This window comes from Leuciscus leuciscus, assembly GCF_965113295.1.
Source record: "Leuciscus leuciscus genome assembly, chromosome: 22".
NCBI lineage: Eukaryota > Metazoa > Chordata > Actinopteri > Cypriniformes > Leuciscidae > Leuciscus > Leuciscus leuciscus.
In genome coordinates this window covers 9,610,605-9,634,457 of record NC_138746.1, presented here as the reverse complement: position 1 = coordinate 9,634,457, position 23,853 = coordinate 9,610,605, and the positions used below count along the sequence as shown (strand labels likewise).

Sequence of the window (23,853 nt, the reverse complement as noted above, 5' to 3'; positions counted from 1 at the left end):
AAAGTATATAATATTAGGCCATATTATACATTGTGGCCTTTACTAGTACATTTAAAATGGCCGTTTAAAAGGCCAGATGCCTTTTAAAATAGTTTTAGATTGATTATATACTTTCTGTGAAATCTGTGTGTGTGCCCCCCTTGCAGCTATAATAGCTTCCACTCTTCTGTGAAGGCTTTCCACAAGATTTTGGAGCGTTTCTGTGGGATTTTTTGCCCGTTCATCCAGTTGAGAATTTGTGAGGTCAGGCACTGATGTTGGATGAGAAGGTCTGGCTTGCAATCTCCGTTGCAGTTCTTTATGGACCTTGCATTGTGCCGAACCCAGACTCGGACATCAGACTGCCAAACAGAGAAGAGTGATTCATCACTCCACAGAACATGTTTCCACTTCTCCAGAGTCCAGTGATGTGAGGCTTGTGTGCAGCTGCTCGGCCATGGAAACCCATTCCACGAAGCTCCCGTCGCAGTTTGCCGATATTAATGCCAGTGGAAGTTTGGAACTTTTCAGCCATGGAATCAGCACAGCCGATAGCGTTGGTGACTCATGTTCAATAATTAAGAGGTATCTCTCTCTCTCTCTCCCTCTCTCTCTCTCTCTCTCTATACAATATATATATCAGTGTTCACAAGAAATAACATTTTAAAACCTGTTGAAAAAGTGATCAGTTAACCTATTAGAAATGTAATATTCCAAAATATTACTATTTAGGCCTACTGTATTTTTGACCAAATACATGCAACCTTGGTGAGCATAAAGGACTTTTCAAAATCATTTAAAAAATAATAATAATTTTGAACTGTAGCACAGACACACTCACTAGGTTTAGAGAAACAAAAATTCAAGTTGATTTTTTTAGTCAGACTGTCATACTGAAAATAAAACATTTGTTTGTAATTAGAAACAAAATCGTGCAAAATTAAACTGCTTCGGTTTAGCAGGCTATCCTCGGTTACATGCTTAAATAATTGTCCCTTACACAATATGCACTTTCCTGTGCAGTATTTTCATCTGCCAATAACCTAAATTTGAAAGTAATATACTTGAAGAGTGTTTGGGAGGGAAGATTGTGTGATACAGATCTGTGAATATTATGATTAATGGCCACAAGATGGAGACTCAACCTTCACTTTGTCTCTGACAATTATAGTCATTCACCCCCTCACTGACTGAAGAGCTCGTGCCTGTACAGATCACTGCCACTGCTCTCAAGTTCACATGACTTTTCTGCTTGTTTGAGGAATCGTATGTTTCTGTTCTATGTGTGTTGAAATATAATCGCACATTTGCTTGGGGTAAAATGAATGTTAAACTACTTCCTGAATTCACAATGCCATGCTCGGGTATGAATGCTCGCTATTTACAAAATGCTACATAAATCATCACAGTCCGGGGGTGATTCATGTACAGATTTGTATCTATTTGCCTTGTTCTTTAGATTTATATTTGCACTGCCCAATAATTATTCCATTTTCTAAAATGTCTCGCTCGATATCCGGGCGCAGCATGACCCCTAAATGTTTTCCTGGCTGTTATTAGACCTCTGACAGATGAGGTTCTATTTCTTTTATGAGGCAACGGGTGAGAAACCGAATTGTCCGCATCTCGGAAACGGCACTCTGTCACAGTCACACACGCTGTTAAGTGTGTTTCAATGGATAGGATTGCTCGTGGCAGGAGTCCCTAGAGGGCTCGTTCTGATGTGCTCTGATGGTTTCCCATAGCAACCGACTGGCCAGTGAACGGCTATGGAGTGTGTGTGAGAGTTGAGGAAGTGTGTTCTTCTGTTCACACTTAAACTCTGACACACAGCTCTGCACGATTCTTACTAGGTTCTTCTTTTGCTCGGCAGGCGCGTGAAGAGACGTTAATGAATGCATCTCACTCCCAGGCTCCTTTATTTCGTGTCAAATTGCGCCGTCGCATCTCTGCGTCTCTATTGATGCTTTCAAACAAAGACGCCTGGAACGATCAAACATGCAAAGAAACATCTAAGCGTCTCCTGCATAATTTAATTGCTTGTTTTTACATTTGTTTACTTTAGAAATTTTCATTTTTAATTCATAAATAAGTAAAACAATTGTCTCTTCAAATGTTGTCAGTTAAGTGCATAAAGTCAGTCATTCAGTCATCTCTGTCTATTTTAGCAAGTGACGGTGAATCAGAACCGATGTCATTTCTGCACGCCACTAAAACAAACTGGAATTGTAAAAACTAGTTTTGTTATTGTTTTCAAATAGGTTTCCTAAACACTACCTTACTGTCTGCAAATGCTCTAGTAGATAGTCCCACCAATGCTCTTCTTTTTCATAACGAAAAAGAGCATTTTTAAAAAAAAAGTTGTACTTTTAGTAGTTACAAGTGTTAAAATACAGGAGAATAGGCCCGTTCTTACCAAGAATGATAGCTTAACAGTCTATATTAGCATCTAACCAAAATGCTAATGTTCTGTTTATTATAGGCCTAAGCATGCTCTGCAGTTGTTGTCTGAAGATTTAAATGCTTGAGCTATTTAAAGTTGTGTGGATCCGACTGGAAAAACCTCGTTTCAAGTGATTTCAACAGTTCAACTGTGTTGTTACTGTTGTAGTTGTGGTGTGGACTTCCTATTCTCATAGAATTAAAATGATTAAAACTGTTTAGTTATCATTATAGTTATCGTCCTTGGAGTGAACAGGCCTAAATCCCCTACATTTTTATTCCAAGTGTGATCGGACAACAGGAGTCACCCCTGAACTGTCTCATGGCTGTTAACAATAAACATGGATGTTAGCAGATTAGACTGTTTGGCTATTTTTGACCAAAGTAATATTAGCAACCAGAGGTATTTCATCATCTCAAAAGTTTTTCATTTCATTGAGCTCCTTTTTTTTTTTTAAACAGCAGGCTCTCTTTGGACAGTAATGGATCACCCTTAGACCACAGAGCTGGCAAAGAGAGACAGGTGTGGATGTCAAAATTTGCGAATGAGTCAAGACACGTACCTCAGTCTCTGTAATTTGCCAGCACTGCTCACGGTGAAAGAAGACCCACATCGACAGGCTGTCAGTTTCCTAAAGAGAGAGAAGCATTACTGCATTAACAACTAGTTCTTCAGTTCTGTTCTGTACACTTTTTTTTAGGACTCGTATAAAATTGATTACCACTACCTGTAATTACCTGTAAGTGAATTTAGGTGTAGAATGCAGTTGTCCCTCTCATAAATAAATTCAGTGTGTACAGAACAAGATTGAGCAGTCAAAAGAGGAGTGACTCTGTATTAATCTCCAGTGTGAATGTAACGTTTCTTTATTATTACACAAGTCGGAAGCGAACATACTTTCAGACAAACGAAAGTAATAAAGTTTGCACTTTTCCTCTCACCGAACAGAATACAATTGTTTTTGACTCTTACTATTACTGTAATGTAGTAAAAAGCCTGGCTTGCCCAATCTTCACAGTAATTGTCTCCGGGTGTATCCAGCTTTGCATGTGTGGGATTCCAGCTCCTGGAATGTGCAATCACAGTAAGCTTTCATCTCTTTGATATCAGATCAGCATGACAGAATCAGATGATAGAGCTCTACAATTACAGCTGCACCTTTGAAACCACATTTGGCATTCGACAGAGCACATGCTGCATACATTGACGCCCCAGATATCGTTGACTAACTCGTTACTATCAGATCATATACATCAAGGTTTCATCTGTATGGCCGACAACCCCTTCTCAGTCAATTATTTTCATGTTAGCGAGGCTTAAACCTGATGGGGAGTGGCTTAATCATAACACCCACTACATTGTGCACAATTACAGGCTGTAGCGTCCTTTGTTTAGTATGTAGAATGAAGAGCGTGTCATACTCCCCAATGGCAGGTTGTCATCTACACCATGTTAATAGGAATTAGACATGGCATTTTGTGTTACCTAAAGTACCATAAGGGAATCTGCCTTCACTTTGTCCACTCCGCAAGATTTCGAATTGAAGCTCACGTTGCTGGACAAGGCGAGTGCTTTGTAATCTTAGAAAAGGCGGTGAGTTTAAGGCATTTGGCTGCAGCTATTTTAATCTGAAGGCTGGAGCATTAAGTCAGACGCACGATAGAGCGGTAGAAGGGCCTCCCCGAGGGCTAGCTGGTTACACGAGTAAAGCTCAAGAGGAAAAAGCGAGAATATGTGCATGCAAATCAGCACCAGTGCCTTTTCAGCTAGTTAGTTCTTTTATTTTATGCGAAACTGAATCAAAAGTGCCATGCGGTTGTGTCGTAGGGCTTTACTAATGCCCCTGCTTTCTTTCTATCTCTATCTCATGTCATTCACCCTACATTGCCTTCATGGGCGAATATCTCCATGACGACCCCATCCTCTGTCTCTCCATCTCCGGTCTCTTTCGCCCTCTCTCTCACTCTTTCTAGTGTGCGTCATGAAGATGAAAAGTGCCTAATCCCCTTGTGGAACTCAAGTCTAACAGACACACATACAGAATCCTTGCTTTTGGGAAGACGTCACACACAAGCGCGTCACTCTCTCTGACTGAGCGCGGCTTTACAGCGGGAAGCGGCGGATGGGAAAAGGAAGAAGAGAGAGAGAGAGAGAGAGAGAGGGAGGGTGGCGATAAACGCTTATTGTTCTTGAGGAGCCTGAACTGGAGGTGTGGCATCTGCCGGGCGTTGTCGTGGAGACAGAGTGCTGGCTGTTCCCTCTTCCCCTTAGCTGATCACTCAGACGCTGATCACAGGGACACTGATCCTTATGGCATCTAGAACAGCAGCCACAGGTAACCAGACGCACGCGTTGAGCACGTAAGCCGTACCTATGTCGTGAGGTGTGTGTGTTTTTGATAGTTAAGACTATTTAAACTGCCAGTGCATGGAGGTAAAGGTAAAAGAAACCGATTAAAAGTGCGTGTTCGTTTGAGACACACTGCGTGTGGCAGGTAGGAACGGATCAGAGGTGTGTGTGTGTGCATTGTGACTCATAAAGGGAAAGTGGTGATGTATTCTGCCAGGGGTTTCAGCAAGCGCTGGTGTGAATTTCCACAGCCCGCTCCTGCTGCGCTTTAGTAGAGAGGTGGGAAAAGAAAGAGAGACACAGGAGAGAGGGAGACATCACTGCGATATTTCATCAGCGCGGTGCATGGAAGTGTGTCACTAGTTCACTTTGTCTGTGACGGTCAGGTGTCTTTAATGCGCACGGTCTTAGCGGAGCTCCTTCGGCAGACGGCAGCCACGGCGATTCTCTCTCCCATGGCTTTCAATGGTTCTTATCTCACGCGCTGATAGACTAGAAGGACTCTGGACAGTGATGAATGCTGTTCTTTGGTAAAGAGCAAAAAGTGTGGATTTCAGGGGGTGGAGAAGGACAGTTTTGGGGCTGTCAGACACAATAAAGAAGACCTGCCTTCGAGAGAGACACGCAGAGCTTTGACTGACTGAATAAGTAAGTAACTTGTCAGGGTGTGATTCACCCATTTGCATTTTCATTTTATCAAAGTGTGTCGTCACATGTGGCGAGAGCACTATTATTTGCTTTAAACCTCGTTAAGACAAAATATAAACTCAGCATATCTCCAGGATATGCAGTTGCGTTTTCACATCCATTAGGGGCTGAAGGAAGGAGGAAAAAAGGATTGAGGAAATGGACCTGGCAAGTTGATACAAGGCTATTTAGGTGTATTGCGAGGTGAGATTCTGTTAGGAGCGATATAGAGAACATTGGATAATCTGATTCCTTTTTAAATGAACATTTGTGCATGTGACACTTTGAACTTGGTGTCATCTATAAATGAGATGAGTGTGTAGGTGTGACTGAATGTCTGAGTGCATAATGGTTTTGAGAGTGTGAATGGATGTGTTTCGAGAGAAAGTTTGTAACACGGCTTTAACCTAAAGACCTAAGACTTCTTCATATATTTCATATCAGGAAGGCAAGTGTTATTAACCCTAAAATCATTATAAAGTGTTGCTGTCTACACCCTAACACCTTCTTATGTGTAATCCTTTGTGTTCGACCTGATTAAATCACAGCATCGTGTGTATCACCTTCCAGAAAAACTACAACTCTTTACATTCAGAAATTCTTTTCCACCTCTATATATAATTAGGCACTAAGGGAATGCTCTGTAATGTGGCATTTTCAAACCATGTAATTATTATGTAACAAACATAGCACAAATTTCACAGTGTTTAATAGGTTTAATCTGTGCGTTACTCTCATTGTAAGCTGCACCAACAGGTCTGTATTGACAATATATGCGTACTGCTTTTTTTGCTGACACCTTGTACCAACTGTACCATAAAATAAACTGTTTGTGTGTTTTTTTTTTTTTTTTCACAGCAAAAAGGTTTACCCAGATTAGTCCTACCATATTTCAGGAAAGCCTCCAGACTACTTTCACATAATTTCACAAGTGCTGCGAGAACTGAATGGTATTTAAATGACTGCTCAGTGAATTAAATCAAGTTGTTTTAAATGTAAATGCAAACACTGAATACATAACATTCTACTACTCTTTCAAATGCTTTCAGAGGCATGCAGAAATGCACTGGCATTAACATTAATACATTTTTCTTGCATACTTTTTGTACACCTTGTCTTACAACTGCCAAAGTGACTTATTGGAATGTGCATATATCCTATTGTTAAAACCACTCTTCAGCAGGAATGAATCAGGAATAAAGACAGAGTGGCCATTTAGAAAGTGGTAACAAGAAAGTGGCCAAAAATATAGTGCTGTCTGAAGAAAAGAGTTTGATCCAGATTTACTTAGTAGGTGTGTAAATAATAAGTGTATTTATTTTCCTTGCTCTTTCTTTCTTTATTACAATGAATCGGACATATACTTAGACATGTTTTACGTTACTATTTTTGTTAATGTTTGCATGGGGGGCGTGGTCTCCATTTACTGTTTTGTTTTATATGTCTTTCACCATTTTAACTGAATCTTAACTTCCCCGTTGTCTTGGCAGGTTCAGTCAGGACAAGATTGTGAATGTTGTTGTGAAATGGTTAAAATAAATAAATTGCCATCTACGGTAGAAACAAGCAGCCAACTAGGAGTAGTGATGTTTTTAGATGCAGAATGGTGGGCACTTCTCTCTGTAGTGAAAGATAGCTCAGCCTCAGGAATGTACTGTGATACTGAAGTAATTGAGAACTAGTGGCAAGTGATGTAAACCTTACTTCCCCAGGGGATTTGTAAATCACAAGTCTGTTTCTCCAGAGCCAAGCCTAATAAGTCTGACAGTTTAGCTGGCTTCATTATGGAATTTTGAGGGATGCCAACAGGGTTACAAATTAGACACCACTAGTGTTAACAATCTGCAGTGTATACTAGAGGCCATATGCAGGAGATGCCTAGAACAAGAAGAAGGGATCAGAGAAGTGTATGATTTTACCTGGAGCACTTTTATTCATTTTTTTCCCCTCTAAGTTACAAAGTCTGTGATCTATCTCACTCCAAGATCAGTTCAGTACAAGCATAATGCATTTGCATGTCAGCAAGAATTCATCACTTACAGTCTTCATAGACAATTAACAGTCAGCATAAAAAAACATGGCACTGGAAAAACTATGATTAAAAATGAAAAGAAAAGCATGACTACATTTTCAAATATAGAAATAAAATAAGTGGTAAATGTTACTCTCGTTAATCCGATTTTCGGATTTACATTTTTTTATTTATTTTTTTATATGTATTTTATTGTAAAAACTCATACCCCCTGGTTTCCACTATTGGGGATTCTCTCGAACATGGGGAAATGGGAAAATCAAGAATGTATTTGGATTGGAACAATTACAGAACTCTTGAAGCTGCAGGGATTATATATTAAGCTAAAGGATTTATTTTATGTTGGGCTGATTTGAGTTTCTTCTATCAAATATTACAGCACAGGGCCCTCTGACCTAAATATTAGCACTGGAGCTATGATACGATGAACACTGTATGCCTTTTTTGCTATGACAATAGTTTTATGAAATATTCCAGAAGCCACCGCAGCTCACATACACTCTTAAAAATATAGGTGTTGAATGGGTGTTTTAGCACCAATGCCATTGAAGAACCATTTCCCCAAAGAACCTTTCAGTCAACAGTTCTTAAAAGAACACTTTCCCCCCCTAAGTGTGAAGAACATTCTAAAAATCTTCAGAACCCTTTTCCGCTATAAAGAACCTTTTGTGGAATGGAAAGGTTGCATGAATGTTAAAGGAACCATCAGTGCCAATAAAGAACCTTTATGTTTAAGTGCTAAGCCAACTAATATTCACAATTAAACAGTTTCTTTATACTGTCAGAAGTATGACATGAAGAAAAAAAAGTTCCTGCTCTAAATCCTGTCTGACTAAGCAAGTGTTTTTGCTTTTTAATTAGGCTTCCTTTCAAAGTGCCGATTGCTCTCCTTCAACTCCACTGGCCCTGATGGCCTCCAGGAGCTTCCTGAGCGTCCTCTAGAGAGGCCGTACACTAGCAGACTTAAAAAAAAAAATTTTTTTTACTAAATGTATTCCCCCCGTTAATGCTATGAGTCATCTTTGAATAACTAGTCTTTGAATAGCTCCATTCTTCAATATTTCTAAAGGAAAGGATTTTTTATTCATATTCAGGAGTGGCCAGTTCCATCGGATTTGTGCCTGAATGTACTGTAACAAGGGTCTCTGTGGTACAACCTCACAACTGCATGCAGTTCACACCCTCAGTGCCACCAATTACTGGGGTAGTTCTCGCAGTTTTTGTTAATATATTTGTTTCTTTGACTATTGTTACTTAGCGCAATGCTGAACGGCAGAATGAGGTCATATATTTGCTCCTGCTCACTTGTTAGCTTGTTTGGGGACAAACAGTTCTCAAAGAGCTTAAGCCCGATAACTATCTCAGTAATCTGCATTATGTGCATGAATTAGCATATATCAGGCAACAAGCTAAATATGCATGTGGATGGATGTGTGCCTGTGTCAGTCATGTGTGTATGTGAGATTTTGTGAGTTTTTGGCAGTTCCGTCAAGTTGCTGTGAAACTTAGGCACGCATTGCCAAAGTAATTTCACTTAGTGTTTCACTTCACTTATTTTAAATTAAAATGCTTGACCATTGCCTACCATTAAGTATGCTATGATGATTTAGAAAAATGACTAGGGTGATGCAATGATATTTTAGGGGAAGATGTGTTAGTTTAATCCACTAGTCTGCAAATCAGATTATGTTTTTTGTTGGTGGCAGTGGTTGTTGCAGTATCATTGTCCATCTGAGTTCCAGGATTTCATGCCAGAGCTGGTTTGGACTCATAATGGTAATGCACTTTATGGAATCAGAAACAGACTGTTCTCAAGAGTACTGCTTTTTAGAGCAGCTGATTCCAATTCCCTGGAAATGGCAAGCAAGGATAGACTCGCCACCAAGAGGAAAGTGTCCTGATGAGGGTGAACACCAAAATCCTCATGAAGAAAATGTTTTGTGGTTGCCATGACCCAAAGATATTATCAGCTCCTGCAAATTATTAGTACTTGCTAATGATTTTTAAAATGCCACTTTAGGTCCTGAATTAGATTTAAATTGAAATTGCATATAGGATTAGAACATTGCATTAGAACTGAAGGAAGTAGAATTGTAAAGAACTGAAATACAAAGAAAATATACCCCCAATAAGTGTAATAAAAAAAAAAAAGTTTTGCATTGTTTGAAAGTTTAAAAATTCCCCTTTATAAATATTTTCTTAAATTATATGTACTTATTCATATGACAATTTTTGGACCATGGTATAAAAAAAAACGAAACTTTGAATTTAACTGAATTGTAATTCAGTAAATTTCCTGTACTTCTAGTTCAAATTCCAATTCATCTTCCTGTGGGGTATGGCCAAATCAATACAAATTCACAATTTTGAATAACCACTCTTTCTAAATGACCTCTTATTCTTCTCACCAACTCTCGAAATACAGAATTTTCTCTTTAGCTATTTTCCTCTCCCTTACATAATATTTGCTCCCTCTGAGGGCGTTTTGAGTTTCTCTATTTAAGATTTACACAAGAAAAGTATGTCAATACAAAACTTGGTTTGACAGCATTGTTTGAAATTTGTCCCCTCTAGAAATCTGTACTTAATTTATATATAATTATTTATTTATATTACCAATTTTGGTACCATGGTGGATTTTCTCTGACAATTTATGAAATTCCACTTCAAATTCTAATTTAACTTCCTGTGGGGTGTGGCCAGTCCAAATCAAATTCACAATTTGTACAACCCTGTTGCTTATACTTGCCTAACTCCTAAAGTTCTAAAACTGTTCTGATTTTTGCTATGGATAAGAATAATACCGCTTACTGTGCGACTTGTTGCGGAGAGGTGAGCTGTAAATTAGTATGATTTATGATTTTTGTGAAAAATCCCATGAACAAATCCCACAAATTTGGGACTCGAACTTAGGACATCCGAAGCGCAACTGCGCTACATGTCGGCGCTACCCACGAGGCTATTGGCGCCGGCAATTGTGGTTTTTAATGTGCGCTGAAGAAGAAAAGAAAGGAGGAAGCGAAAGAGGAGACTATGGATGCTGTCCTGGCTAGGGAAGGAGGTGAACTTGGCATGCCAATTTTGCAAATGACTAGCCATTTTCATTGGCTAATCAGTAGACGTAGGTCATAGAAGCAAACACACTGTAAGATGACCATGCTAAATTTCTGACACTTTCAGAAAATTATCGTAGGCTATCTTTGAACCTCTCTCACTGATGGCCACGGCCACAGAAAACGCAACGATTGGTCATCTTTTGTCGGGGACAGCCCAAAATTGTACAATCTGTACCGGGCATTAGGGATGGGCTCTTTTGACTAGGGGCAGTAAGCAAACACCTAGAAAACCCTGCTATAATGGCAGTGACTTCTGCATGGGCAAGTACAACACATTTTCTGCATGAAATGTAAATTCTAGCTCTCTGTTGTGTTTGAAAATAATTAATCAAGCTTCATTATTAAGTGATTAGATCACCTTTATTTTGAAGGAGAATAATTATAAAAGAAAATAAATGCAAAAGGAAATAACTCAGCAGCAGCTAAGTAAACTTTCATACTTAGCATTGAGGTCTTGTGTGTGTGTGGGAGGTTGTGTGTTAATGGTGGTAAGGGTTAGAGTCTTGGTGGTGGATTTTGCCTGCAGGGTTAATTAGCATTGCAGAAGCAATGTCTGGAGGCAGTCGGCTCATCAAATCTCGCCTTTCTCCGTCTCTCGCATCCCTTTCTTTTGCGTGCGTGCGTGTGTGTGTGTGATTGTGTACATGCAGAAAATTGTGTGTGCAGAGAAGAAATCAACAAGAAAGCATAAATGATGCTCCTACTACACAGTATGCCGGTGATGAGCGCACACACACACAGACAAATGCCAAAGGGAGGAGGAAACCTGTTGGCCAAATAAACGTGACTGCACACACATTAATGATATTACCCAGGCACGCAGGTGGAGAGATGAATCAGTATGCCTGATTTCTTTGCCTCGTCGTTTTTCCTCTCATGCGTTGCAACATGTTCCTCTTTCCAAACTACCTCTTCTTAGCCCTTTTCACCAGCTCCTGTTCTTTTATCTTTGGATTTTTTTTCTATTGTTTCTTCAACTAGTATTTTCTCTTCCCTTACATATTATCTATGTTCCCTCTGAAGGCATTTTGAGATTCTCTATTCAAGATTTACATTGTATTTTTATTTTCTGATAGTTTAGAGATTGCAAACTGTTAAGTAATGTTAAGTGCATGTGAAAATCTGACAAAAGTGTTGTGCCAAAGATTCGTGTTGGTGGGAACAGGCCTTTATGATGTGTTTATGCAAATGTATTTGGGAGTTTGACATGATGTGTCACAGCAGTTTAGCATGTTGTAGTCCATCCAGTCTTTTTAAAAAGCATTATTTTATTTTTTTTCTGTTTGATATTAATTTCAAGACTTCATGCTATATTTACTTTTAAGAATTTGTTGATCAGGGTTTTATGAATATCTTGAGAGCAGGCTGACCAATAGCCATTTGTTAATACAGGATATAATAATACAATATATTAATTGTAATACTTGTTGTAATAATAGTTTAATCATTTAATTAGTTGTAATAATTTCATATAATTATTTTAATTATATTACATAATTTTAAATTGATATTATATAGTGTGTGTGTGTGTGTATATATATGTGTGTGTGTGTGTGTATATATATATATATATATATATATATATATATATCTCGTGTTTGTGATTCATCACTCAACGCATCTCTGCTTAACCACTCTGAATCAAACTTCCTATATTCTGCCAAAAACGGATGTTTTTCTGAGACAGCAATGGCTTTATGAGTAGTGCATTTGCTTTAATTATGCTAATGTCCTGACCAGTAAATTGTGGTTAAGACAATGAGAGAGAGAGAGAGAGAGAGAGAGAGAGAATGAATATATGAGGACCTCCAATGCAAAAGCCTCTAAAAGCCACCTCTGTCAAAAATGAGATAATAATATTGAGTGATTGCTCTCCGCACATACTCACTAAATCCCAGCCACAGCCCATTCAGAAATGCCAGTACTTGGGTAGAAACCTATACATAGGAGCCTGATAAAAATGTTAATATTAAACAAAAACTTTAGATGGACTTAGAGGCTTTTGCATCTGAAGTCTTCATATATATATAAGGGGGAGTTCACACTTCTGCTAATTGACCATATGGCCAGGGTCATTTATCTCAAAATTGCAAATATAGAGTAAATATTGAGCTATGAATGAGCTTTGTGTATAAAGATTTGTGTGCTTGTAATTTAACCTTCTTAGCATCTTAAAAGTCCTGTCATTTGAAGAACAAATACTGACAGGCTTGACAAATTCCCCCTGAATTAAGGCATCAGCAGCTGAGCCCTGACACTCGACTGATTGTGTACTGAATGTCCGTTAAACATAAACACATAGCCAGTGAGACAGCCCCAGACGCACACAAACACACGCGTAAACATACTCATTTATCCCAACGAATATAGTACTCCGCAGGGAAAGGGTCATCCAGCACAGAAACTCAAATGAGTGAAGCTACGCACTCCAGCAAAATCATTTGGGTATTATTAAAGTATTCAGAGAATTCTCACCTGAGCTCTAGGGATCTGAAACATTCAGAGATAAGGACTTGATTGACAGCTCGGTTGCCATGGGTGCAGAGCTACACGGGGTTTCAGTCTTGTGCAATGTGAGAGACGTGTGAAGAAGCGAATGTGTAATAACGCAGAGATCAATAGCTGGAGTCAATAGAGCTCCACTGGGCTGGATCAGAGCATCATAGAGATACTACAGCACACTGCCTGAAAGCGACACGCAGGGAACAAACACAGCCCGTGGCACCTACATTTAGACACCTCTGTATGAAATGATCACCACATGTAGTTCAAGCTCGTGCTGTAGTGCTGAATTAAACATGAGATCCAAAGACCCTGAAGGATCAAGGTCAGCACGCACTGATTCTCGACCGTGTATACATGCTGATATATCTAAATATGAATACTTCCAATGCTTCACAAACTCTCCAACAAACTTTGCCTTTTTCCCTTCAGTCTCAAATAGCTCAGACACAGCCTATACGCACATTCACCCGGTGGGAGATGGGACACTGCGCTCTCAGTGGCTGTGGTGGTTTCACTCAATGAAAAATGGATGAGACTAAAATTAGATAAACTAAAATTAGACCAAGTTAATCTGCAGAATGTCCTCAAAGTAAGAGAAACCGCAGGCTTCTTTCTGTGAAAGAGAGACACTGATGTAGCATTGAAGAGAACGGCCGGATTGTTTTCCACAGATCACCTGCAACGTTTGAGGAAACGCTCTGATCTTTACTTTGATACGCTATAGCGGACACAGAAGGTTTTACTCACATGCTCACAGCAAAAATCAAGGAGTTTTACTGGTGTGATGTCTGTTTGTTGTCTGTATGGAGGGTAAGCATCTGTTAAATTGGACGTTCTGGTATATCTTTGATTCAAAAAAAGAAAAAATACATATTGTCAGTTTGACTATATTTCTTTTATGTTCCAGTCCATTCAACACATTTCATCTGCATTGCATTGAGCAAGTTTACTTGCAAAAACAAACTTTTAACATTTATGCATCCCTGGTGGTCCCTGGCAGACAACATATTCTCTAGCCCAAAATATAATATTAGATCTGATAAATATTTACTTTTAAGTTGACACTGTTTTTTTTCTATGCATCATAAGAGTACTGTTAGATGTATAAACCTGAAGAGAAACATAATGGCTGTGTCAATACAAAAAATTAACTGTGGTGAATATCACGATGTCCAGCCAGTTTTCAGAAAGCTGAAGGATACAGTAATTTTATATATTTATTTTTTATTGAGCATTATAATAATTCATTATTTTATTTATATAGGTTATTATTTATTTATTCCTTCTTTACTTTTCTTTATACACTCCCACCTTGCTTCAAGACTGCTTTCTGTTTTATTGAATGCATGGTTCAAAAGGGTGCTCTTTTTTGTATCTTGTGGTTTTAAAATTACAAGCAGATTCCAGGGTTCCCCCATCTTTAAAATCTCAATTTAAGCCCTGTGTGCAAATGATGTAAAGCTGTGCTGTCGTGTGTCTGTGTGTGGTAGAGAGCGCGACAGATTGTGGCTGTGAGATTTTTTATTTTTTTTGTAAAAGACTGAGAAGAGTACATTTGTTCAACCAAAAGCAGCTTGTGTAATGGCTTATCTCCATTCCCAAAAAGAGGACTTTGTAATGATTTACAGATAAACTTTAGACTGATGAACGCCTTAGAAATGCACATCTAATCCAGACACCTTTAGCAAGAATTACATCAATGCTCATGCTCTCCCCTGCTGCTGATACTGTCATCAGATCTGCTGGGATGAATTGAATTATTAACTCATTAAAACTTAATAAACTTCTCCTGTCAGTGAGCTGCTCCCCATTACGAACCACAGGCTTAGCGCTGCCCCCTGATGTTCCACCCAGACGTGTCCTCTGTCTTCATTCTGACACTCACGCTGGCAGGAGAACGTTTGATGTGTTGTGTCGCGACAAACCTGATGGAGTTGTGAATGAAACTGAGCGCCGCCAAGGTTGAGAAATGCTTCTCTTGTGCAAGCAAGGGCATTTGCAGTCACACGCCTTTTAAGGCAGCGTGAATGTGGCAGCAGATTTCATGGCATGCATTGATATTGATTTGAAAGGAAAGCCTGGCCTTGCTCGTACTAATCATACGAGTGCTCGAATGAGACGACCTGTGCTCGGTTTGAGTCAATTGGGCCAGTGCCCGAGAATTTGCACCTTGAACTCTGTCTTTGTGATTTTAACGAATTCCTGTATTTATCTATAGCTTAAAAGCAAAAATTTAAGTACAAAATTGGGATTTGTACAAACAAGTATACTAAGAAAAATGCTGTAAAAACAGATTCAATTCGACTTAGTGAAGCCACATGTCTAAATTATACATTAGAGAGAAATGGGCACCAGGTTTATATAGTGAATGCAGGTCAATCTGTAGCTATATCGGTGATGAGAGTGCTCCAGGGTGGCTTGCCATTCACTGAAAATTGTCTGCCCCATTTTTCTGCCCAAAATTATGGCCATTTCTCTTTAGGGCCATTTTAGAGCAATAAAGGGAAACAGATTCCTTTATGACTTTACTATTAATAATTAATTGAGAGTGTGTGCACGTAACCTCCCCCCCAAACAATGCTCTTTGATAGTTATATTTTCAAAGCAATTACTACTCTCATGTCTCTTTTATAATGAGAAACATCATCTTGTATTATGGAACAGTGTGCATCATGTCTGAGGGAACATTTAAAAGACTGAAAAACAACCTAAAAGCGAGAAGCATATTGAAATATATAACCAGAGCTTCAGGAATGGTCAGAGGAGGTTGTAAGATCTTCGATGGACAACATTAATTTTTAATTACAATACTAATTGGTTACAGTTTAAATGCAGGTTTAAATGGAGCATTCTCGTGCAAGATAGATATAGCTCATAAAATATAAAAGCTCCCCTGCTGGTGATCCCTATGCTAGAGGTTTTAACTGTCTGTTTGATTTTCATATTGTTTGAAATAAGGGGTGTATTTCAGCCCAATTCGTGTTGGTAAGGAAAGTCAGTCAATGGATTAGTATAAAAAATCCCAGTTTAAATTATATAAAAATATACAATTAAAATATATCCTATTTTGTCTGTCTTTATCTGATTTGATATGGTCTTTGTCTTACGGTGCCATTCTCCTATCAACTGGCCAAATTATTTGGTGAATTTAACATTTAAACAGATATGGTTAAAGTCAGTCTATGTATCTGATTTAAATTACACATTTGTGATCAAAATCTAACAGACCTGTGGAATGCCTGCCTTTTGCTTTCCTCAATTATTGATTTCGATTGGCAAAGCAGGACTTGTACCAAGGGAGCATGGGGTTTCCATGGTTATGGCATGTTTGGAGATGTCTTTCTGAAAGCAGGTTTTGTGTGTGTGTGTGTGTGTGTGTGTGTGTGTGTGTGCGTGCGTGCGTTTGAGAGACAGAGACAGAGAAAGAGGCGATCGATGCACCACAGGGCACCTATCAGCTAGAATCAAGAGAGGTCTTGCACAGAAGAGGTGTTGGGAAATTGGGATGGAACAAAGGACCTGACGTGCATGTATGTGCATTATAAGGGTCATTTTACAAAATGTTGGCTTATTTGTGTCCCTCATACTGTATATATACTGCATGTACAATAGTTATAATAAATAGCTGATGCCAACTTATCACATATTTTTATAAACATGAACAAAAAATAGTTACTTGTAGTTTATTTATATTTTTTTATATTAGTAAATATGCTCTCTTTTTTTTTCATTTATGTGACTGTGTCACTAGGTCAGAGTTTTTCAACCAGGAATACAAAAAGTGTAAAAACAATCAGCTTTATCATGCAGAAATTTAGGTAATATCATAGTAGCCTATTTTACAAGTTGGGGGGATGTCAAAATGTTTGAGAACCACTGCCAGCTGTTACCATCCTTTTTTAAAGCAATAAACTATTCCATAATTATTCCTTATCCCAACATATTCCAATAAATATTAAATTTAGCTTGAGATACCAAAATGTAATTTGCATCATAGAATGTCAAACAATTTACATTTTTCTTGTAGAATATCCCAATTTGTAGAATGACCCATAGTCTCAGAGAATATATTTGTGGATGTTTAAATTACCTGTAATGACAAATCATGCAGCCATATATCTTATTTATATCATTTTTTCTATCTCTGTTTTCTCTCTGTAGGTGGCCATGCTGTTCTCTCCGTTCTCTTGTGCTCTGGGGCTCTCCCTCCTGCCACTCCTCCTGTTTCAGTGCCCCATCCACGCCTGCCCTGCCCGCTGCGAGTGCTCTGTGCCCACACGATCTGTGTCATGCCATCGCAGACGGTTAGTGCAGGTGCCTGAGGGCATCCCTATAGAAACAAGGGCACTGGACCTCAGTAAAAACCGGCTGCGCATTGTGACGCCACAGAACTTCTCCTCTCTGCTACTGCTAGAGGAGCTGGATCTCAGCAACAACCTGTTGTCATCTGTGGAACCGGGCAGCTTTCGCACTCAGCCGCGGCTACGCTCGCTCCGGCTGCGCAGCAACCAGCTGACCCTGCTGCCGCGCGGGGCGCTGGCTGGCCTCAGCGAGCTCACTCTGCTGGATGTCAGTCAAAACCGTCTTGTTATTCTGCTGGACTATGGCTTTGAAGACCAGCGGAGGCTGCGGGTACTAGAGCTGAGTGATAATGAGCTAGTGTTTATTGCCCCACGGGCGTTCAGTGGCCTGGCATCCCTGCGCTCTCTGACGCTGCAGCATTGCAACCTGAGCACAGTGCCCACACATGCTCTTGCACATCTGCATGGCCTGAACACCCTGCGGTTGCGGGACTTGGGCATCGCAGAGCTTCAGGCACACGCCTTTAAGGGTCTACCACGACTAAAACACCTGGAAGTGGACCGCTGGCCTTTGTTAGAGGGATTTCCAACCTCCACTTTACAGGGGCTGAATCTCAGCACACTGTCCATTACCCACACCAACTTGACGTCCGTGCCAGTTGTGACGCATCTGTTGTATCTAACACATCTCAACCTGTCTTACAGCCGTATACGGGTCTTGCCAGCAGGGTGGTTGCGGGGAATGGACCGACTCGAAGTTGTACGTGTGCGACAGGCTAACCTGCTCAGTGTGGAACCTCAAGCCTTTCAAGGAGCCTCCTCGCTGCGTATTCTTGACCTCTGTTACAACCGTCTCTCCACACTTGAGAGGAGCGTTTTCCCTGCTTCCGAAGCCCTGCAGAGTCTTCTGATTGGTCAAAACCCATTAGTGTGTGACTGCCGTCTACGCTGGCTCCTGGAGAAGAATCCACCTTTGCTGTATGGGGATGTTCAACCTGAATGCAGTGCTCCTACCCCCTTGGCTGGGAAGCCTCTGAGGGACCTGGTAGAACCTCAAATCTCTCGCTATGTTATCTGCACCAAACCCAGGGTCATCTCCATGGCAACTTACCCATCACAGGCAGAAGAAGGGCACAGAGCTTGGCTATATTGCAGTGCGGATGGGGCTCCACCTCCCTCTGTGTCATGGCTGACACCGCATAGGAGGCACATCACTACAAAGAGTACGGGAAGAGTGGTGGTCCACACCAATGGCTCACTAGAGTTCCGCATGGCAGAGCCTCAGGATAGCGGCATGTATGTGTGTGTGGCATCGAACCCAGCGGGCAATGCTACTCTGTCTGTAATGCACGCAGTTAAAAGCTCGGGAATCAGGGACAGAGCCCTTTATGCCAACCGAAGCTTTCTTTTTGACCCCGACTACAACAACTCCTTGATTAATGGTACAGAGGAGTACACCATCAGAGTAGTGCTAGATATCACCACCATCCTAGTCTCCACAGCAATGGGCTGCCTCAGCTTCCTGGGCGTCGTTTTGTTCTGTTTCTTGTTGTTGTTTGCATGGAGCCGTGGCAAAGGGAAGCACAGAGGAAGCGTGGATATTCAATATGTCCCACGAAAGAGGAAAGGTGCAAACTCAGAACTTACAGAAACAAGCGGGCCCAGACGAGTCAACATGAAGATGATCTGAACTTTTTACATAGCCGAGGATTTCACGGATTGCATGGTTATGTGTGCGTGTCTGTTGGACTTTGTGAGTCTTTGGGTATATGTGCTGCAAAGGATGTATTAAATCATGAAAGTTTACATGTGGTATCCCAATGAAAAGAAAGCAAAAGAAAAACACCAAACCATATAATTCGCGTCTTCTGCGATACTTTTTATGTGGAAAGCATTATTTGGACAGTGCAGACGTGATTAAGCTCAAGTTGTTGTATATATTTCATATTTGTGGGAAAGAATGGTATATTTCTATATATATGAATATATCTATTTACAGATACATTACAATTACCTTTCAAAACGCTGCAAAAACTCAAGTTGTCTTCCCCAATAAGCAAAGTATCTACTGGAAAAAGCCTCGGCAGTGCTGTGTTGTGAAGTGTTTGGTTTTGCTCAGAATTCCTGTTCTCCTGGGACATCCTCTTCTTAGCAGAACCTCCGGGGGAACCGGAGAGTTTTCTGCCATTTTGTTGTAAAGATGTTAAAATGCAAGAAACCGCTTGACATGGTGGGTTCCAGGGGCTGTATTCGTGACTCCGTGGAAGTCTGTGGAACTGTGTGAAAATGTTATTTTCTTTTCTTATGTTCTGTCAAATGCTGCTCAAATGTTTTTACATTCTAAATATCTTGTTATATTTTCCAAAGAAAATAAATATAAATCGTACAGCTTGATAAGTGTAACTGTCATTTCAGATCTTATTCTGTCTCAAGTGTTCCCTGTGGCACAAAACCTGCCAAACAGATATGAACCTACACCTTGTTAGACTTATTGCTTTTGGTGCTTCTTGTGTTTATTCCTTTTTATATTAACTTCGCCCCTTTTTGATGAAAAGTCACCCAATTTTGCATGCAGGCTATTTTTGTTGCAAAATTTTCTAATCATCCGAATTATGGGATAGATTAACAGTGTGGTTGCTTAGCAACAGGCATATAAAAATGTAATATATTAAAGCTCAATGCTGTTGGTCAATTTGAGCTATGAACTCGAAATTTCACATTCATATCCAGCTTCTCATGAAGCATAAATTTAGTCTCTATAATGTTTGTGTTTTCTAAACATACAAAAAAATCTCATAAACCGCTTAATCATTGTTCTTGAAATCTGGCATGAATGCTCTTTAGAATGTGAACAATTCTTCAAGTAAACATAACTAATTATAGTTTGGTAGATGTGTTGGCAGTGACCTTTTTAGGGCTCTTAAAAGCATGAAATGGACTTATATTTGCCCCTGTCTGCTGGATTTGACGTCGTAGCTCAGGATAGTCACAAGTGAAGGGTTTGTGATTGTGTATGTATGTACTTGTGGTGAGATCAACCAATCAGTGTTGTTGTGATGTCATTTTCCTACTGCTCCACACTACAGTAAAAAACAAAAAACAAACAAATACTGTATCTAGAACTAAGTTCCCATGAGTAAGGATGGCAGACTTCGAATTGCATACTTCCAGGCAAACAACTGCTATTGAAATGAATGGGAATTCTGTTGAATGGTGTTATTGACCTCTTTGATTCAGGTATACAAGCAGCAAAGCCTGCTGAAGCTCTATTGATTTTTACTTAATACAGTTAATCTAAATTGGTCAGGCAGGAGTATTTCGAATTTTCGCACGTCCTGATTTTGCTGAGCTAGACCTATTTTGCTCATCCTGGAACAACATTCCTGTCCAAAAATGTTATCCTAACCATATCTCTACCCCTAAACCTAACCCTTCCCATAAGTTATCCCTAAAATCTGAGGGAAATGATAGATGAATAACACTGATGTAGAAGGTCCTAACCCTGGTTGTAAGCCTAAACTTGACATAAACTGTAAACTTGTCCCTTAAATATGATTGGTTGATTGGAATGTTGTTGAAACTGACACTCATCTCTGTAATTATCTGTAGTGCATTCATATTATTTTTCTTTTGTTATACTGAATACTGAGGACTCATTTTCTCTTTTCTTGCTAAGGGTTTTTATGTGTTTGTTTTTTTTATTCGTAAAGTCCCAGGCTGTATTTGTTCTATTTTCTCAACAGTGTCACGTTCTACAATGTTTTTAGTAGTGTCATCTTTAAAATCCTCACTCCAAATCTTGATGTCAGTTCTGTTACGTCTAAGCATTTAATTACTTCTTGCTGTTCACGTTGGACCTTGTATATTGCAACTTGAAGCTATATTTAAACTATATTCCTTCCTGACTCTATCTTAACTCAATTTAAAAAAGGAAAGGCGGATGGCTTAAAATTGTATTTGATATAAGCACTGCACTGAATTAAATTTAGCCTATTCAAACAGATTACTATTTTAAAGTCTTTCCTCCACTTAAACTGCTTTAGATTGATTGTGTTACACAAAAGTGCACAGAGTTTTTCATCAAGGCAATGTGCCTCAGGTTACTACTTTTTGTATTTGGTGCCAAAAATGGTCCAGCTGCATTAAAGAAACTGCAGGGTGAACCAATAACCTCTACACTACCAGTACCTTAAAGTACCCTGAAGGTATGCTTGTCCTTACGAGGTGAGCTTGTTTTGTTTGCACAATCAAAAGCATCTAAATATACCTGAACTAATCATGTCCACGTCTATGACTCACTCATTGAAACAAAATGAGTGTGTCAGCGTGTGCATCATCATCATATGACTAGTGTTCTGTGGCGAGTGCTTGACCTTGCGGTGTTCTGTCAGGACGCGTGAAAATACCACTTTTCAATGTGAATGAGTCTTCCTCGGAGACACATTAAAGGATCAGGAATTGATGCATAAAGTCTTGCTTTAAGATGGACCAGGGGAACTGTCTGCGACCCAAGAGACAAACATATTAGAAGGACTTCAGGACATCAGTAAAGAAGAGAATTACCAATGAAATCAAATATTACTACCAACACTTATTATTCTTGAATTAAGTAGTACTACTTTTGAGATCTAACAGAGCGTTGGGACCTGGAAATTGTGACACGTGTCGCAATTTAAGCAATTTGAGCATGCAAATTTCTACAGACACTGCAACGTCTTTTAAAAAAAACCTAATTCAACATTTAATACATCCAAAATGTAAAAATATTTAATCTACTCCAGTTTACTGCAATCCTTCAGATCCTATAGTTTGTGTTCTTTTCATTTTAACTAAGAGGTCACAACGTGATGTGTCATTCCTCTGTTGGTCACAAATTTGCCGAGCAGTGTTCACCAAAATTGAACTTTGGAAAGCAGCAAAATTTGGATGAGCTTGCATTTCCTGTCTCCCGCATTTGCATGCAAATGAATGGAAGTCAAACAGTGGAATGAAAAGTGTATGTGGCCACCTCTTAACAAGCGGATAACAAAAACACAGTCTGAATCCAAAATCACCCCCTAAACCATCCATCACTAATTCCCTACTTTAGTCCACTAATACAGTTCACTTGAATGATGTGAATGTAAACGAGTGAGCGAATTCGGACAGCGGTTAAGATCGGTTGTACACTCGTTAATGCGGTGCAATGTGGGATAGAATGAGAGCACTTGATAACATCCACAATGGTTTCAGAAACCACTACAAATGGCTGTCCCCTCAAACAGTGCCCTATTTGAGGGTATAGGGGCGATTTAGGAATCAGCCACAGTGCCACACAGTCCAATTCACAAAAGACTGACTCTTATTTTAATTAATCGTTCCATATGACTCACAATCTCATGAGTTAAAAGTTTGAATTAGTCTGACAAATCCTTCATTGAATGAACAAATCCGTCAGAGCAGCTGTTAAATGAACAATTGATTCACCTTCTCAACAAGTTTCAATGAATCACTTCACTAAAGCTGTTTTTTGCTGCTTTTGCATGCTGTGCCACAAAAAAAAGCAAAAACTATATTCTTTATCTGTATAGCTCATAATCATGTCTTTGTGGATTCCCATTTTAATAGTTTACCATTAGCCTTATGACATTTTCCCCCTCATATTTCATTCTAAAACATTTTTGGTGGTTCTTGAGATTAATTATAACTCTCTAGGTGGGTCTTAGCTCGAAAAGGTTTGGGAACCCCTGCCGCGGTGTGAACAGTCCCAGATCAGCAGTTATTTCAACGAGATTTTATTTTACCCACTCTGTTCCTAGACAAAGCTCCAGGGAGGCTGTACACTGCTGTTAGTGTACAGTAAATCACTTCAGATAAAAAGCATCTGCTAAATGACAGGTAATCAATATTTCCACAAGGTCCTGATTTTGAGGGGAAAAAGCTCCACCCAAAACACTTTAAAGTCTTTACCCTGTGGATTAGCGTCAGTGGAAAATTGATGTTGGCTAATGATTACCAAGATGGGGTTCATCTCCCCCACATATTTCACTCTGACTGATGGTGAAAGAGGATGAGTTTAGACTAAAGGTTTGCCAGCGCTGCCTATCTGCCTGCCAAATAAGCCAAATAAAAAATAAAGGGGAACAACGTCACCGGCTGAACCCAAGTCATAAATCTTTGAGCTTCGCTCATTTTAAAGTGGCTTCAGTTGCACCACCACAAAACACAACCATCCCTGTTTGTTTGCCAGGTTTGTTCTTCAGTTCAGACTTTCTTTTTTTTTGCCACTGAAGGCATGCTCGATTTGAGCATTAGCATGCTGACACGATATGTTGCATTTGAGATTTTTTTATTACCCGTGGCATTAGCAAGACCGTTCTAGAAAAAAATAACCCATTACCATCCGAGAGGGGCTGGGGCGAGCGGGAGCCATGCATCTCCACTCTTCCACACCAAAGAATG

General features: G+C 39.6%; 1 protein-coding gene across 4 annotated transcripts; it reads left to right on the top strand.

The window, feature by feature from the left end:
* The first annotated feature begins 3 nt into the window (after positions 1-3).
* On the top strand, positions 4-23,645 carry lingo2b (leucine rich repeat and Ig domain containing 2b). Of its 4 annotated transcripts, XM_082154705.1 has the most exons (3): positions 4-564; positions 16,526-16,641; positions 17,273-23,645. In XM_082154705.1, exon 3 carries the CDS (start codon positions 17,279-17,281, stop codon positions 19,100-19,102), a length of 1,824 nt encoding a protein of 607 aa, XP_082010831.1. In that variant the 5' UTR covers positions 4-564; positions 16,526-16,641; positions 17,273-17,278; the 3' UTR covers positions 19,103-23,645. The 4 variants fall into 4 exon arrangements, with proteins under 4 accessions (XP_082010831.1, XP_082010832.1, XP_082010829.1 ...); XM_082154706.1 differs by lacking the exon at positions 16,526-16,641; XM_082154703.1 differs by lacking the exons at positions 4-564; positions 16,526-16,641 and adding an exon at positions 643-4,757.
* The last annotated feature ends 208 nt before the right edge of the window (positions 23,646-23,853 follow it).